This window comes from Macaca fascicularis, chromosome 4 (genome assembly GCF_037993035.2).
Source record: "Macaca fascicularis isolate 582-1 chromosome 4, T2T-MFA8v1.1".
Classification (NCBI taxonomy): Eukaryota; Metazoa; Chordata; class Mammalia; order Primates; family Cercopithecidae; genus Macaca; species Macaca fascicularis.
The window spans coordinates 12,117,579-12,133,651 of record NC_088378.1 but is presented as its reverse complement, the minus strand read 5'-3'; the positions used below and the strand labels follow the sequence as shown (position 1 = coordinate 12,133,651).

At 39.0% G+C, this 16,073-nt stretch overlaps 1 protein-coding gene across 6 annotated transcripts in view; it reads left to right on the top strand.

Moving 5' to 3' along the window:
• The window catches only part of OSTM1 (osteoclastogenesis associated transmembrane protein 1), a 48,419-nt gene extending 33,554 nt beyond the window's left edge, over window positions 1-14,865 (top strand). For 2 of the 6 annotated variants that reach the window (XM_005551524.5, XM_074036807.1), the window contains exon 6: window positions 889-4,218. In XM_005551524.5, the coding sequence (XP_005551581.2) occupies window positions 889-944 (56 nt within the window). In that variant the 3' untranslated portion in view covers window positions 945-4,218. Of the gene's footprint in view, window positions 1-258; window positions 4,219-7,263; window positions 7,383-14,218 lie in introns of those variants that run through there. The other 4 variants (XR_010586189.2, XR_276034.5, XR_276033.5 and 1 more) reach the window with 4 other exon arrangements.
• Window positions 14,866-16,073: the final 1,208 nt, after the last annotated feature.

Here is a 16,073-nt window from a genome sequence, read left to right as displayed (position 1 = left end):
GTACAAAACATATTACCAAGCCAAATAGCCATGATTTGTTTTATTAACCCTAATGACTCAGTCCCATTAGCATCAAATCAGAATTGATGGTAATGTATTTTGTTAGCTGCCATATGTGTTTGTGTGTGTATATAACATAAAACTCACTTCTCTTTGAGCATCTTTAAACATTTTTTTTCATAATGCAGGATTCCATAATAATATACAACTCACTTTTCTTTGAGGGTCATTAAAATTTTTTTCTTTTTTCCATTACAGAGTTCTTTCACTGAATTTTTTTTCACCTGAAAATAGAAGCAGTTGTATTTCTTTATTTTCAATATGTATACCTTTCCTTTTCTTTCTCTTGCCTTGTTGCACTGATGATAAATTAGTGGCATGATGTCGAGCAAGACCAGGTATTTTTGTCTTATTCTAGATCTTAGGGGGGAAAAAATCATTCAGTCTTTCACAATTAAGCATAGTGATTGCTATAGAATCTTTGTACATGCTCTTTATCAGGTTGAGGAAGTTTTCACTGAATTCTTTTAAGAGAAATTTAGATTTGGATTTCTAACTTAGACTTTTAGATGTATAATTTTGTTATTCTACCTTATAGCACTTTCATTGTCTAAGTACATTTATTTCACCTACATTACATATTTAAGATTGTGATGTTCAAGAAGATATAAATAATTTTGGTACTGCTTCTAGCAAAGTCGTGCAATTTCTAACAAAGTTATGTTTTTTGAAGAAAGTTTTAATTAGGTTTTAATTCTTATAAGGCTGGAACTGTTAGGATTCAAACATAGAATTGATAGACAAATACTGTAGTTTACATAAAAATAGTAAATAATTATGTTTGATAATTAAATTTAAGTTAAAACACAATTCTTTTGATTTGTCTAGCCAAACGTCTCAAGTCCAGTACCAGTTTTGCAAACATTCAAGAAAATTCAAACTGAGACCTACAAAATGGAGAGTTGACATATCACATGAATGAATGGTGGAAGACACAACTTGATTTCAGAAAGAAGATAAACTGTGATTTGATAAGTCAAGTTCTTAAGAAATACAAGGACTTCAGATCCATTTTTAAATAAGAATTTTCCATTTTTCTTTCCTTTTCCACTTCTTTCTAACAGATTTGGATATTTTTAATTTCCAGGTGTAGCAATGTTATCTATTTTAATGTGTATTTGTCACAATAACAGAAGATGCAAGAACAATCATTATTTTATTTTATAGGCATTTTATCACCATTCTAGACTTCTGGTATTAATAAGAATAACATAAGTATCTCAAGTAGAAACGTTTTTGAAAACTAACATTTAAAAATTAATTGGTTATAGCAAATACTTCGAAAAAGAAATGTACTTGTCAGGAAGTAGCACGCCCAAAGATTAATTACTCCCCATTGCAGTATTATTATTATATATATAGTTAATATGTTGTACATCACAATAATATATAATTCAGTCTCTAGTTTCCCTAGAGTCATTTTTGAAACCACTGATTCCAAACCTCCCTAACAATTTTTAGAAGTAGTAAGCCACATTACATTTATCTTTGTAAAAAGATTTATGGTAGCTGGTTTCTTACTTGACTTTTATAAATAGTATTTTACATCTTATTTTTTGCCTTTATTTCATAACTAATTTAAAAATCACTGGATTGCTTTATTATATTCAGGGCAATATGGATTATTTTTATACCAAGGATTTGCATCGTGAATTACATTAAGTTATTTGGCAATTTATAATTTATTACTACTTTAAATCAAATGTAGCATTATCACACTGTATTTAAATTGTCATTTTTTAAAGGAATATTTTTCTCTTGAGATATGTAGAGGATTTGGGAGCAGAGAGAAAGGAGGGGTAAAACCAGCTTAAGGTTCAGCGAGCAGACAGGGACCTGAGAGGATGCTGACTGTAAGACTGTTGGACAGTGGTGTGTATTGAGGGCATGAATTGGAATGATAGTCTCATACAGAAAGCAGTGAGATTAAGATGATCCTTATTTTTTCTAAATTTTTCAATCAGATGAAAGTGATACGATTGAAATGAAATCACATATTTCATGCTCAGAAATTCTATTTTGGTATGTTTGTATTAGCCTTTAAAAAAAAAACACTTCATTTCAGAATTGTTCACAATTTTATTTCTTAGGTTTTTAGAGTTCAGGATTTCATTTATTAATTTCTTCTTGCTTTTTTGGTGGAAATAGGCTTTGTTGTAAACATTAAGAATGTAACATCTCCTCTATATAGAAACAAGAGTTTTGTTAAATAATAAGAGAATTTGAATCCCTCCCTATACTATAAAATGCTCTATAGGGAGACAAAGTGTTTCTTTTTTCTTTTATGTTTACCATATATGTGGAGCGAAAGATAAGGCTCTTGGATGTGTAACATACTCAAAAGCTGTTATACTTTCTCTGATTTGCTGTGATCCACTGAAAATGTGCTGGGGTTTGTTCTGCTGTCACTGTTCATGCTGCTGGAACTTAGCACTGTCTTGATTTGAAGCATATGATTGAGAGCCATTGGAAGCAACCTTCATTAATGCAGATAAGTAAGTGGTGACTTTTTGAGCACCTTTCAGTATTACGTATTTGTAAAAACCATTGTTTTTGGATATAAAGCTAATAAGCACTTTAAAAAGGAAAAGGCAGCCTTTACTATTTTTTCTGGTTGAGTCATTGCTCTTTAGACATAGCATCAGCAATAGATTTCAAAGATGAGTATTAAGCGCTACCCTAAAGTATGTACATTTTTCATTTTGTCATATTGAAAAATTATTTGCATAGTTCTGAATGCTGAGAGGCAGCTTATATGTATTCACAAGAATATCTTTAAGTGTTTTTTTGACATGTTAAAATAAAGGAAATAAAATAAGGAAATTGTAAGCTTTAGTTAGATTTTTAAATACATTTTTAAGTTTTCAGATGTAATTTAACATCACATTTCAGTTTTTCGGGTGTTGAGTTTGGATGCCTACTTTTATGAGTACCATCAGCTGGACACAGTGTCTCACACCTGTAATCTCAGCACTTTGGGAGGCTGAGGCAGATCGCTTGAGCTCATGAGTTCGAGACCAGCCTGGGCAACATGGCGAAACCCTGTCTCTACAAAAAATGCAAAAATTAGCTGGGTATGGTGGTGAGTGCCTGTAGTCCCAACTACTTGGGAGGCTGAGATGGGAGGATGTCTTGAGCCCGGGAGGCGGAGGTTGCAATGAGCCGAGATCGTACCACTGCACTCCAACCTGGGCGATAGAGCCAGAGCTTGTCTCAAAAAAAAAAAAAGTACCATCTATCTTAAATTTTGCTGCAAATAAAAATGTACTTTGGATTATTTATTTATTGTTGAACTTGAGAGAGAGAAATAACATCAGATATATTTTTTCTTTTTTTCGATAATTAAATTTTTTTTTTTTTTTTGGAGAGACAGTGTCTCACTGTATTGCCCAAGCTGGCCTTGAACTCCTGAGTTCAAGTGACCTTCCTGCCTCAGCCTCCCAAAGTGCTGGGATTACAAGCATAAGCCACAACACCTGGCTGAACATCAGATATTTTAAAGTGTAGCCCAGAGTCTAGCTGGTAAATGTTACTTATATTGGGACTAGTATTTTCTAATGTTTCTGGGATATGCTTCCTATAAAATGAAATGTTTTCCTGGAACAAAACTAGTTAGGATTGCATTCCTGGCCAAAGATATGACATCATATAAGTAATAGACATCACCAGCAATGAATTTTGAAAAGCAAAAAATACTATTAACCTATATAACCATTTAAAATGGAAAAAATTATATTCCAGGTACCTCTATTTTCTGAACTAGAAGAAACCTTAGAGGCCATCTGATCATAGAGTCCCAGAACTGGATGGATCCCTAGAGACTACCTAATCTGACTTTCTGTCCACTGCATGGATTCCTCTAAAAAGTGTGTCACTTATTTCCCTACCTTATTAACTAAAGAAGCAGAACAGCATAGAGCTCTTTATGTATAACAGGCATTCCTTGATAATCAACTCTAAAATGGAGACTTGAGATGCTTAAATATTGTACTACTGTGCTTATTTTATAAAGATTTCATAAAATGATAGTATTGGTTATTTTAAAAGGGCTTTGGCTTATGCTGAATTATACATGTGCACCAAAATATTATAACTCTACTAAATTTCCTTGTTCTAAACTATCATATTAGCTATAATAAATATTAGTCATACATGTAACATGTTTAATGACCAATACTTACTTTGTCTCCTTGGAATTAAAGAGGGCTTTTAAAAGATAATTTGACTGATCCATGCTTCTTATAGTGTGGAGCTTTTCAATAATGATTTTTTAAATATGTTTTTCTTGTGATCAACAGGTATGTTTAAAAACATGCTGGGTGCAATGACTCAGACCTGTAATCCCAGCACTTTGAGAGGCTGAGGCGGGAGGATCACTTGAGCCCATGAGTTTGACACCAGCCAGGGCAATATAGTGAGAACTTGTCTACAAGAAATTAAAAAACTAGCTGAGCATCATGGTGTGTTCCTGTAGTCCCAGCTACTCAGGAGGCTGAGGTGGGAGGATCACTTGAGTCTAGGAGGCAGAGGCTGCAGTGAGCCAAGATTATGTCACTGTACTCTAGGCTGAGTTACAGAACAAGATGCTGTCTCAAAAAAAAAAAAAAAAAAAAAAATCCATCTGAGTACCCCAATGCAATCAAAACATTTCAAAGCTTTAAAATGAATGATGCTGGGTACAGTGACTCCTGCCTGTAATCCTAACACTTTGGGAGGCCGAGGCAGGGTGATTGCTTGAGGCCAGGAGTTCAAGATCAACCTGGGCAACAAAGTGAGACCCCCCATCTCATATTTTGAAAATTAAAAAGTAAAAGTAAAAAAGAAAAAAAAAACTAAAATGATAGGCTCATTTCAGCTAGAAATTGTGGTAATTCCTCCATTGTCTTAAATGCTCAGGATCATGTCTGAAAGATTTGCCCAGTAGCATTGGAAGTGGAAAATAATTCAATTGTAATTCTCAGATGATTGTATACAACTAGAGTATAGATAGGCAGAATTGATAATTATTAGTTGCAGGCCGGGCGCGGTGGCTCAAGCCTGTAATCCCGGCACTTTGGGAGGCCGAGATGGGCGGATCACGAGGTCAGGAGATCGAGACCATCCTGGCGAACATGGTGAAACCCCGTCTCTACTAAAAAGTACAAAAAAACTAGCTGGGCGAGGTGGCGGGCACCTGTAGTCCCAGCTACTCGGGAGGCTGAGGCAGGAGAATGGCGTAAACCCGGGAGGCAGAGCTTGCAGTGAGCTGAGATCCGGCCACTGCACTCCCGCCTGGGCGACAGAGCGAGACTCTGTCTCAAAAAAAAAAAAAGAAAATTATTAGTTGCTTGTCCTGTTTTGACTTCTGAAACAGAAGAGTGGTCACACAAAGGTAAGAGAAGGGCCGGGTGCAGTAGGTCACGCCTGTAATCCCAACACTTTAGGAGGCTGAGGCTGGCGGATCATTTGAGGTCAGAAGTTTGAGACCATCTTGGCCACATGGTGAAACTCCATCTCTACTAAAAATTAGCCAGGCGTGGTGGTGCGTGCCTGTAATCCCAGATACTCAGGAGGCTGAGGCAGGAGAATCACAGGAGGCGGAGTTTGCAGTGAGCCGAGATGGCACTACTGCACTCCAGCAAAAAATAAAAAGAAGGGAGGAAAAAACTACTATCACTGTATTGGGTATCTTTAGAGGCAGGGGCCCACAGCAGAAAGCCTTGCAGCCATCCCTCTTTCCAGAGAGGATCAGCTATTTTTTCCTTTTCCTCTCTCTCCTACTAGTACCTCATTTTCTACATTGATTTGTAGTGCTATTGCCAGTAACGTAATAGGAGCTGAGCTACAAAGGGCTTGCTTGGCCTTGACTTTTTGAAACCCTCTTTACATCTTGGCTGTCCTCCATTAAATAAGGCACAATGTTTATTTGTATAACCCAGAGACTCTGAGCAGTCAAAATCCAACACCCACCCACCTCCCTCCCCACTCCATGCTCATGTTCTCTCTTACTGTGACAACTAGCATAAGGATAGCATAAAGAAGGTAAGTAAGCAAGTGGAATCTCTAGATTGAATTTCCACTACCCCCAGTCGTGACTACATCCTGTGATTCCTGAAGGTATATGAGGGAACTAGAGGTAGCAGTCTACACGGAAAAGGGAAGTTGGGAGTCACTTGTCTTGAAGAGTGTATGTGTAGAAATTGTAAAATTAGATTGTATATTTTTAAGCTTTTGGGAAATGATGGAGATTATGGAAAGGATTGAAGTTCTGCTTGACCTTGCACTACTTGGCACATTTGGCCCACCATCCATTCAGGACTCACCCCTTGCTTCAACTCAATATCTCAAATAGGAGCACATGGGTGTTCCTCCTGGGTCTGTGACCTCTGCATTAGCAGATTATTTGTTCACCTTCTTCTTCCTGTCTCCTGATATCACAATAGATGAAATCATAGGAACTATCCTTTGTAGTTTGGCTAGTGTCACAATCTGTACCATTCATTCTATGTCTTTGAGACATTGGGGGATAGGTACTTAGGTGGGCACTGCAATTATGCAATTTTGCTTGTAGCCAACTCCACTGTGCTGAAAGTTATTTAGAGAATGTAGTCTCTGATGTGGTCTGGCTCTGAAAAACCCATTTTAGGTTTGGGGACCTTGCTTATTGATGGCCTGATTTCAAGAGGCATACCCATATCATTCTGGCTCTCAGGTGCACCCCAGCACCTTGCATCTAAGCCCTATCATTTACTCTTGTTCCCACAGTACCACCATCTTTCTTCTCAACTCTAGCCCTGATTAGCCTCACTAACACCAAGATTTCAAGTGACCTGATAAGATTGTGGTAAAGTCTAAGTTTTCTATTATTTTAAAGAAATTACTCCATTGCCTCCTGGCTTGCAAAGTTTTTGTTGAGCATACTGCTGTAATTCTAAATTTTGGTCATCTATACATAATTTTTTTTCCTTGTTGCCTTCTAGATATCCCTTTTTAAAATTTTTAGCAGTTAAACTATGATGTGTCTTTTTTTGATACAAGATCGATTCTGTTGCCCTGGCTGGAGTGCAGTGGTGTGACCTCAGCTCTCTGCGACCTCTGCCTCCTGGGCTCAAGCAATCCTCTCACCTTAGTCCCCTAAGTACCTATAATTACATGCATGTGCCACCATACCCAGCTTTTTTTCTTTTCTTTTCTTTTTTTTTTTTTTTTTTTTTTTTTTTGTAGAGCTGAGGTTTCACCATGTTGCCAGGCTGGTCTGGAACAACTGTGATCAAACAGTCCTCTCACCTTGGCTTCCCAAAGTGCTGGGATTACAAGCATAAACCACTGCGCCTAGCCTCTGGGTATGTTTTTCTTTGTATTTCTTTTGCTTGAGATTCTCCAAGCCTCCTGGGATCTGTTTGTTGTTTTTTATTAATTTTAGAAAATTTGCAACCATTATATGATCAAATGTTCTTCTGAGACTGCAATTAGATTTATGTTAGGCCATTTGATATTGTCCCATGGCTCTGTTGGATGTGCTGTTTTATTTTATACACTCTGTTTTTCTTTGTGTTTCAGTTTGGATTATTTCTGTTAATCTATTTCAGGCTTACTGATTTTCTCTTGTGCTGTGTTCAGTCCACTGATAAGCCTGTTGAAGAGATTCTTTATCTCTTAATATCATATTTTTATTTCTAGCATTTTTATTTAACTCTTTTTTTATAGCTTCCATCTCTCTGCTGAAATTCCCAATCTATTTATGCATGGTGTCCATCCATTCCACTAGGTCCTTTAGCATTTTAATCATAGTTGTTTTAAAGTTTCTATCTGATAATATCGGTATCTGGGTCATCTCTGGATCTGGTTCTGTTGACTACTTTATCTCTTGACAATGGATCATTTTTTTTCTTGCTTTTTAAAATGTCTTATAATTGTTGATTAAATGTCAGATGTTGCATGTTAAAGAACAGTAGAAACTGAGGTAAATAGTATTTATATCTGGAAATGGGCACAGCTTTCCTTCTATTAGGCCATTAGGCCTCTATTAGGGAGAGGCAAATAACTCTAATAAATAGTTGATCTGAGTTTGAGTTTGTTGCTGCTATAGTTACTTTCAGTATATCACAGATTTCAAATTCTTCAGTGGTGGACTGCTGCTGCCGTGGGCTTAGTGTGTGGCCTAGAGTGCCAGAGTTTTTCTCAGTGTTCCTGCTCCACCCTCAGCTTTTAGCAGACTCTGCATGCTTATATCACCAGTGATACCTCTCTCTCTCTGCTCGTGTCCCTCCTCAGCTGTAGAAATCTATTGCTTAGTACTTTGTGCAAGGCTTATGGTTGGGGCAGGAGGCGGTTCTCCTCCTCCGGCCTCTGTCTCATGCAAACCATGGGTGTGTGAGCTTCAGGGCTGGGTCCCCTTTCTCTGTGGCACACAGACCCTGCTTTGTAATTGTGGGAGTCTTAGGTGAGAGTGAGTTTCCCGTCCCTCTCTCACTGGTGGCAAACCTCTGCTTTGCATCAGTGCGGGATCATGGTCACAAGTGAGTTTCCTTGCCCTGTCCAACAGCAGATGTTTTTTGCTTCAACTCCTCCCTGCCTACAGCCAAGTTCGTTGGCTGAAACCAGGGGATAGGCGGTTTCGTATCACTTCCCTGGTGGCAGAGGGCTTTTTCTTTATGTAAGAAAAGGACCTGGGTTTCATATCTCTCTCACAGTGGTAGCTGGTTGTCACCTGCATGCCTGTGTCACCGAAAGGAGTCTCTTTCAGTTGTCCTGCTCTGTCCCCAGTTTTTCTTATGAACACCCAGTGGAGGCTATGAAAAAGAGCCGGTAACTAGGGCTAAACTCTCCTTGTGTCTGTGGCTCTTGGGAATTCTAAGCTGTCACACTAGCCCACACTTGCTCTTTAAGCATTTGTTAAAATTTCAGTTTTCTTTCTTTTTTTTTTTTTTTTTTTTAATTTGCTGCTATCTTTCATCCTGTACTCTGCCCAAGGCAAAGTAGTTTGTGAGAGCAATGCTTCTTGGCTTTCTCTATCCTAAGTGGAACTGGAACTTACTGATTGCTTTTTTTGTTGTCAAGTTTTACTTGACAGAAAATTGCTCTGAAATGTGTTTAATAGGTTTGAAGAGATAAAACAAGAAACAAGATTAATAATTATGGAAACCATAAAAAGAACAAAATCCCAAACAAAGAAAAATAGTAGGTGAAATTAAGAACTAAATGGAAAGGTTTTATAGCAAATAAGACATAGTTGAAGATATAATTAAGAATATATTAGAAGAACATTTCCAGAAGGAAACATGGAGTGAGAAAAGGTCGTAAGTACAGACAAGGGGGATAAGAGATATAGGGGATACAATGAGAAGATTTAATATAAATGTATTTAGAGTCCCTGAAAAGCAGAGAACAGAGACAATGTGAGAGAAGCAACTTTTTTTTTTTGAGACAGAGTTTTGCTCTGTCACCCAGAGTGAAGTGCGATAGTGTGATCTCACCTCACTGCAACCTCCGCCTCCTAGGTTCAAGAGATTCTCCTGCCTCAGCCTCCCGAGCCGCTGGGATTACAGGCATCTACCACCATACCCAGCTAGTTTTTGTATTTTTAGTAGAGATGGGGTTTCATCATGTTGGCCAGACTGGTCTCGAACTCATGACCTCAGGTGATCCACCCACGTCGGTCTCCCAAAGTGCTGGGATTATAGGCGTGACCTACTGCACCCAGCCTAGAAGCAACTTTTGAAAAGATAATAGCTGAGGACTTTCCAAAACTGGTGAAAAGCATGTCACAGATTAAAAATCCCAAGCAGAATTTAAAATATACAAAAAACCCAGGCACATTCATAGTAATTGATAACCAAAGATAAAATCTTACTAAATAGCGAGAGAAAAAAAGACATCACCATCAAAAGAGCAACCACTAGACTTACTGCTGGATTCTCCAGAGAAATAATGAAAGCCAGAAGACAAATAGAATATTTTCAAAGTGCTGAAAGAAGGTAATTGATTGGTCAGGTGTGGTGGCTCATGCCTGTAATCCCAGTACTTTGGGAGGCTGAGGCAGGCGGACCACTTGAGATGAGTTCGAGACCAGCCTGGCCAACATGGCGAAACCCCATCTCTACTAACAACACAAAAATTAGTTGGGTGTGGTAGTGCATGCCTGTAATCTGAGCTACTCAGGAGGCTGAGGCAGGAGAATTGCTTGAACCCAGAAGGCAGAGGTTGCAGTGGGCTGAGATTGCACCACTGCACTCCAGCCTGGTTAACAGAGTGAGAGTCTGCTTCAAAAAAAAAAAAAGAGTGTAACCAATTGTCTAGAATTCCATGCCTAGCAAAAATGGTCTTCAAAATTAAAAGGGAAATCAAGGCATTTCAGGACAAAAAGAATTCATCACAAGTAGGACTGCACTAAGAAAACACTGAAGATGCCTTCAGGTAGAAGGAAAATAAACCCAGTTGGAAACTCACAGGTGCAAGAACAGGAAATTAGTGTAAAGGGCAACTATATGGATAAATCTAAATAAATATTGACTGTATACAATATTGTCATGTGGAGTTAACATATATATATGTATATATACATACATAGAGAAAGAATAAAATGCACAAGTGACATAAAAATCAAGAGGTGGTTTATATTAGGGTTCTCCAGGAAAACAGAACCAGGAGGAGAGAGAGATATATGGTATATAAGCCATATTATATATGATAATATATAAGCCACTTTTAATTTAATTTTATTTTTTGAGACAGAGTCTCACTCCTATCGCCCAGGCTGGAGTGCAGTGGCACCATCTCAGCTCACTGCAACCTCCATCTCCTGGGTTTAAGTGATTCTCCTGCTTCAGCCTCCCAAGTAGCTGGGATTACAGGCATGTGCCACCACATCCAGCTAACTTTTGTATTTTTAGTAGAGACGGGGTTTCACCATGTTGGCCAGGCTGGTCTCGGACTCCTGACCTCAGGTAATCTGCCTGCCTCAGCCTCCCAAAGTGCTGGAATTACAAGTGTGAGCCATCATGCCTGGCCATAAGCCACTACTTAATAATTAATATGTATGTCATAGGAGATAGATATTTTATATATGTTGTACATTTAATATATGTCATAGGAAACACATACTCTACATATAGAACATTCTATATAAACAATCTACATGTTATATGATCTGTATATCATATATTCTCTATGTATTATATGTCTCCTATGACATATATTAAATATATATAGCATATAAATGTCTTCTATGACGTGCATACATCATACATTCTTGGTGCATACATGAGCCAAGAAATTGGCTCATGTAATTATGGCACTTGAGACATCCCGAGATGTGCATTTGGCAAGCTGGAGCTACGGGAAAGCTGTCAATGTAGTTCCAATATGAGGGCAGGAGACTAATGCCCCAGCTCAGAAGTCAGGCAGGAGAAGTTTCCTCTTATCAGACTTTTTATTTTATTCAGGTATTCAATTAATTCGATGAGGTCCACCAACATTGGGGAGGACAATCTACTTTATTCAGTCTACTGATTCTAATGCTAAGCTTATTCAGAAATACCCTCACAAACACACCCAGAATAATGTTTGATCAAATGTCTGGGCACCCTGTGGCCCAGTCAAGTTGACACATGAAATTAACCACCACAATATTCTTGGAGTTAAAATGTTTTAGGTTGTGGCATTATTTGGGAGTGAGATAAAAATTCAAGTAACATTGGAGATTAGGATTAATGTTGAAACCTTTAAGGTAACTGCTAAAAAAAAAAAAAAAGTAAAAGAAGGTGTAACTACCAAACTAATGGGAGGAAGGGGAAATATCAATATAGCAGAAATCAAGAGAGAAACGGGAACACAGGACAGGACAAATAGTAACATGATATATTAAACTCAAATATCAGTAAGTAGATGAAATAGAAGAGGGAAAGAAGGAGGGAGGGAGGAAAGGAAGGAAGTTCCAATCAATTTTACAAAGTCAGCATCATCTTGATGTCAAACCTGATGAACATAGCACAAAAATGAACTAAAAAATCTCACTAAAAAATATTGAGAGTGAAAACAAAACAAACAAAAATATCGAGAGTGGCAGGAGGCAGCCAAATGCCTAGGCAAATAGGGATGGGTCCCTGGTGAAACCCCATCTTCAAGTCCAAAAGCCTGAAACCTGCAGCCCAAAGTGAGAACTTCTATTCCTGTTTGCTCTGTCTCTCTTGATTTGTTCTTTCTGAATAATGTCTTTTTACCAATCCAGTGTTGCCTTTTCCAAAACTACCTATGACCCACCCCACCCCCATCCTGTGCCTATAAAGATCCCAGACTCAGTCAGTAGAAAGGAGAGATGGCCAGACTTTGGAGAAGAGAGGGCCAGATTTTGGGGAAGACTATCTGCTTTTCCCATCCCCTCTCCAGTTCCCCTCTATGCTAAGAGCCATTTCCACTGCTCAATTAAATTTTCCACCCTCACCATCCTTCAAGTGTCCACGCAACTTCATTCTCCTTGGATGCTGGATGGACAAGAGCTCAGGGCCCACGGAGTGTGGGGACCCCAAAAGGCTATCACACCGGCCCTTTGCCCTTGCTGTCAGAGGGCAGCCACCCCATGTGACGAGACAAGGGGCCAGCTGAGCTGTTAACACACAGCCGTCTGCAGATGGCAGCGCTAAGAGAGCACTGTAAAACTCCCCCTGGGGTTTTGGGGTCACAAGCTCCCTCATCTTGGTGGTGCCATGGGCCCTGCACAGAGCTTGCTCCCGCCAGTGCCCAAAGTGGCCAACCAGATCCTGCACTCACTCGCTCACTCCTGATCTGGCCATGAGCCTCACATGGAGCCTGCTCCTGCCGGTGCCCAGAGCAACTGGCCAGATCCCACACTCACTGGCTCATGGCTGGTTTGGCCATGGGCCCCACATGGAGCTTGCTTCTGCTGGTGCCTGGAGTGGCCGCCTGGGTCCTACACTCACTTGCTCACAGGCTCCTACCCACAAGGGGTTGAATGTGGTGGGCTGAGTAAATGTTCCCTCCTGTTGGGAGTCCAGTGAAGGGGCCAAGAAAAATCCTGCATCAATCTTAAGACAAAATGTCACATATAGTATTTGTGGACTTATCAGTATGCTAAAAGAATAGTACACTTTGAACAAATTAGAGATTATCCTAGGAATTCAAGTTACTAAGAAATCAGTGTAACTGAGGCGACCTTTAGTTGTATAGCCATCAGGGGTTACCTGTCCTTTTAACACCTATGAATCTCATTGGAGCCCTGAGTCTGCACAACTGGGATTGTCCTTGCAGATACTTAGAAGTTGCACAAGTCTGCCCTGGTTATCCATTCTCCTGAGCTACCATTTCGAGAAAGCTATTTACTCTGAAGGTTACTTCTTGCTATAGCCGTATTTCCAGGATGCTACTGCAGAAATTATAAAGAAAATGACTCAGATTTGTCTGTGTTTAAAAAAAAATCAACTAGAAGTAATATGCAGCATATATGACAGTTCAAAAAATCTTAACATGTAAAGTGTTCTAAATTAATGAGACAATTAAAATTAATTTTAATTTATAAAATTAAATTTAAAATAAAATTATTTAGAGGTAAATAAATATAGAAAAATAAGCAAAGCATGGCGTGGTGGCTCATGCCTGTAATCCTAGCATTTGGGAGGCTGAGGCGGGAGGATTGCTTGAGTTCAGGAGTTCAAAACCAGCCTGGGTAACATGGCAAAACCCCATCTCTACAAAAAAATTTTTTGAAAAATTAGCTGGGCATGGTAGTGTGTGCCTGTAGTCCCAGCTACCTGGGAGGCTAAGGTGGGAGGATTGCTTGAGCCCAAGAGGTCAAGGCTGAAGTAAGCCAAGATCATGCCACTGCACTCCAGTCTGGGAGACAGAGCGAGACCTTGTCTCCAAAAAAAAAAAAAAAAAAAAAAAAAAAAAAAAAAAAAAAAAAATCAGCAAAGGAAAAGGCACAGAGAATTCTAAAACAAAGTTAGGCAGCAAAGATACGAATAGGTGTTCATATCTACCCACTGAAGAAACACAAACTGTAGCCACATGGTGATACTATATTCCATCTAATTGAATGGTAGATACTGAAAAGGAATGATAATGTCTGGTGTTGGCATGAGAACAATGAATTTATATAACATACGGTGTGAGTGCAAATGGATACAAACTTTCTAAAGGGACATTTTCTTAATTATTTCTTTAGGCTTAATTCCTGGAAGCAGAATTGATTGTCAAACAAATTGCATCAAGGTATTTGCTGCTTTGAAGTTGGGTTGAAGGGTACATTCAGACTCAGATCCAATTCCACTCCTTCCATGACGTCTTACATGATTTTCTTCTCCTGACTCGTCATATTTCTTAAAGAAACAACTTGCCATAAAGGAAAGGCAAGGACTTTGCAATCAGACCTGGGCCTTTCCCCCACTTGAACAAGCAACTTGGTTCTCTGAGCCTCGGTTTCTACACCTGTGAAATGGGAGGTCATAATATTTGCCTCGAAAAAAAAATTTTGTGCAAATTAAGTATACAAAAAGCCTACAGCACAATACCCAACCTGGAGTATTTCTTGCTGCTCAGTAAGTACTTGTCCATCTGTTTCCTTATGGGCTACACTGCACAAATTGGCTATGTAATTTGGCACTTGTTTATGCACCTCTCATGCTGTTACCAGCTTCTTTATTGTTCTTTATTGTGTGTGATTGTTATTCCTCCTCTCCAGACTACATTGTAATCTCTTCCAATTCAAGGACTATCTCCTCTGTCCTTTGTACCCATAGTTCAATGAATGGTTTTTGAAGTTAGAGTAGCGCTTGTTTGAGAAAAGATAACAAAATACATTCCTGAACTACATTGTCTGATGTTAGAAGGTGTCTTTGTAGCAGGTCTACAGAAAAGAATGTTTGAGACCTTGAAGAAAAGTCCTTCAGCTGCCCATGAAAAGTATAAATGGTAGAAACGTAACTATTTACTGGAAAGTGAGAAGCACTGCTTTGCCATTCATGAACCCCTCCTGTTAAAGCACTGAAAATTCCAGGCTGGAGCAAGTGCTGAGCATCATGAATTACTGCCCTTAAAACTAGCATCTCAAGTCATATATAACACCTTTTCTGGGCAAGAGTCCCATCTCTTTAATCTCTGCTAAATGAGTGTTTATTAGATCTGGCTGTTGAAAAATACCAAGTTAAATTAGACAGTTAAAAAAAATCAACATGATGCCCATAACTGGTTTAATTTATCTTCCCTCTTCAGTAATCCCACGTATTACCTACTTATTTGCTGTAATGAACATGCCATTCAGCTAAAATAAGATTAACCGCTTAAACCATGGCATTACAGGCAGAGAACTTTAATGCCGCTTTGTGTTTCACTGTAAGGTTCAGCAGTTAAACGATATGGTGTTGTCGTTTCTTCCTTTGTAATCAAGACGGTTTCACTTAGGATTAGTGCTCCCCAGATGATTCTCCTGATGGAACATTTGAAGCAGCAAATTTATATGTTTAAGCTACAGCCTGGCAGCAATAACAGTCTTCTGAATCAAACCTGTTGGCCTCATCAGCACTCAAATTGCACTGCTCTTTGTGAAGCCCCGTCTGCTCTGATGGTGATGGAAATCTCGCCTGCCATGCAGATCAGAGATGGAAAATTGAAAGGGGACTTGGGCATGCATCTGGAAAACAGCACTGTGATGCCCCGGGTGGGATCGGGGTTCAGAAAATTAATCCACATTCCCTACGTGAATGAGCATTTGCCTGTTCCCTGCATCAAAGTCAAATCCCACTTCTTCAGTGGTGCTTTCTGGACTGTTCCAGCCCCACTCATCTCTCTTTTCTTTGAACTCATTAGAATAATACACTTCTCTACATTACTTAAGGCCAATTATTTGTTGATTTATGCAAATCATGTCATTATTCCCTCTGAGCTAACACTGTCTCTTCACTTAGACTGCAAGCTCTTATAAGTCAGGGACTAATAAATAACTTCATGGTCCTGGGCCTATAGGAAGGGCCTATAGGAAGCTCCTTGACTGAGGGAGATACCCTCTGTGCAGTGTGACCAAT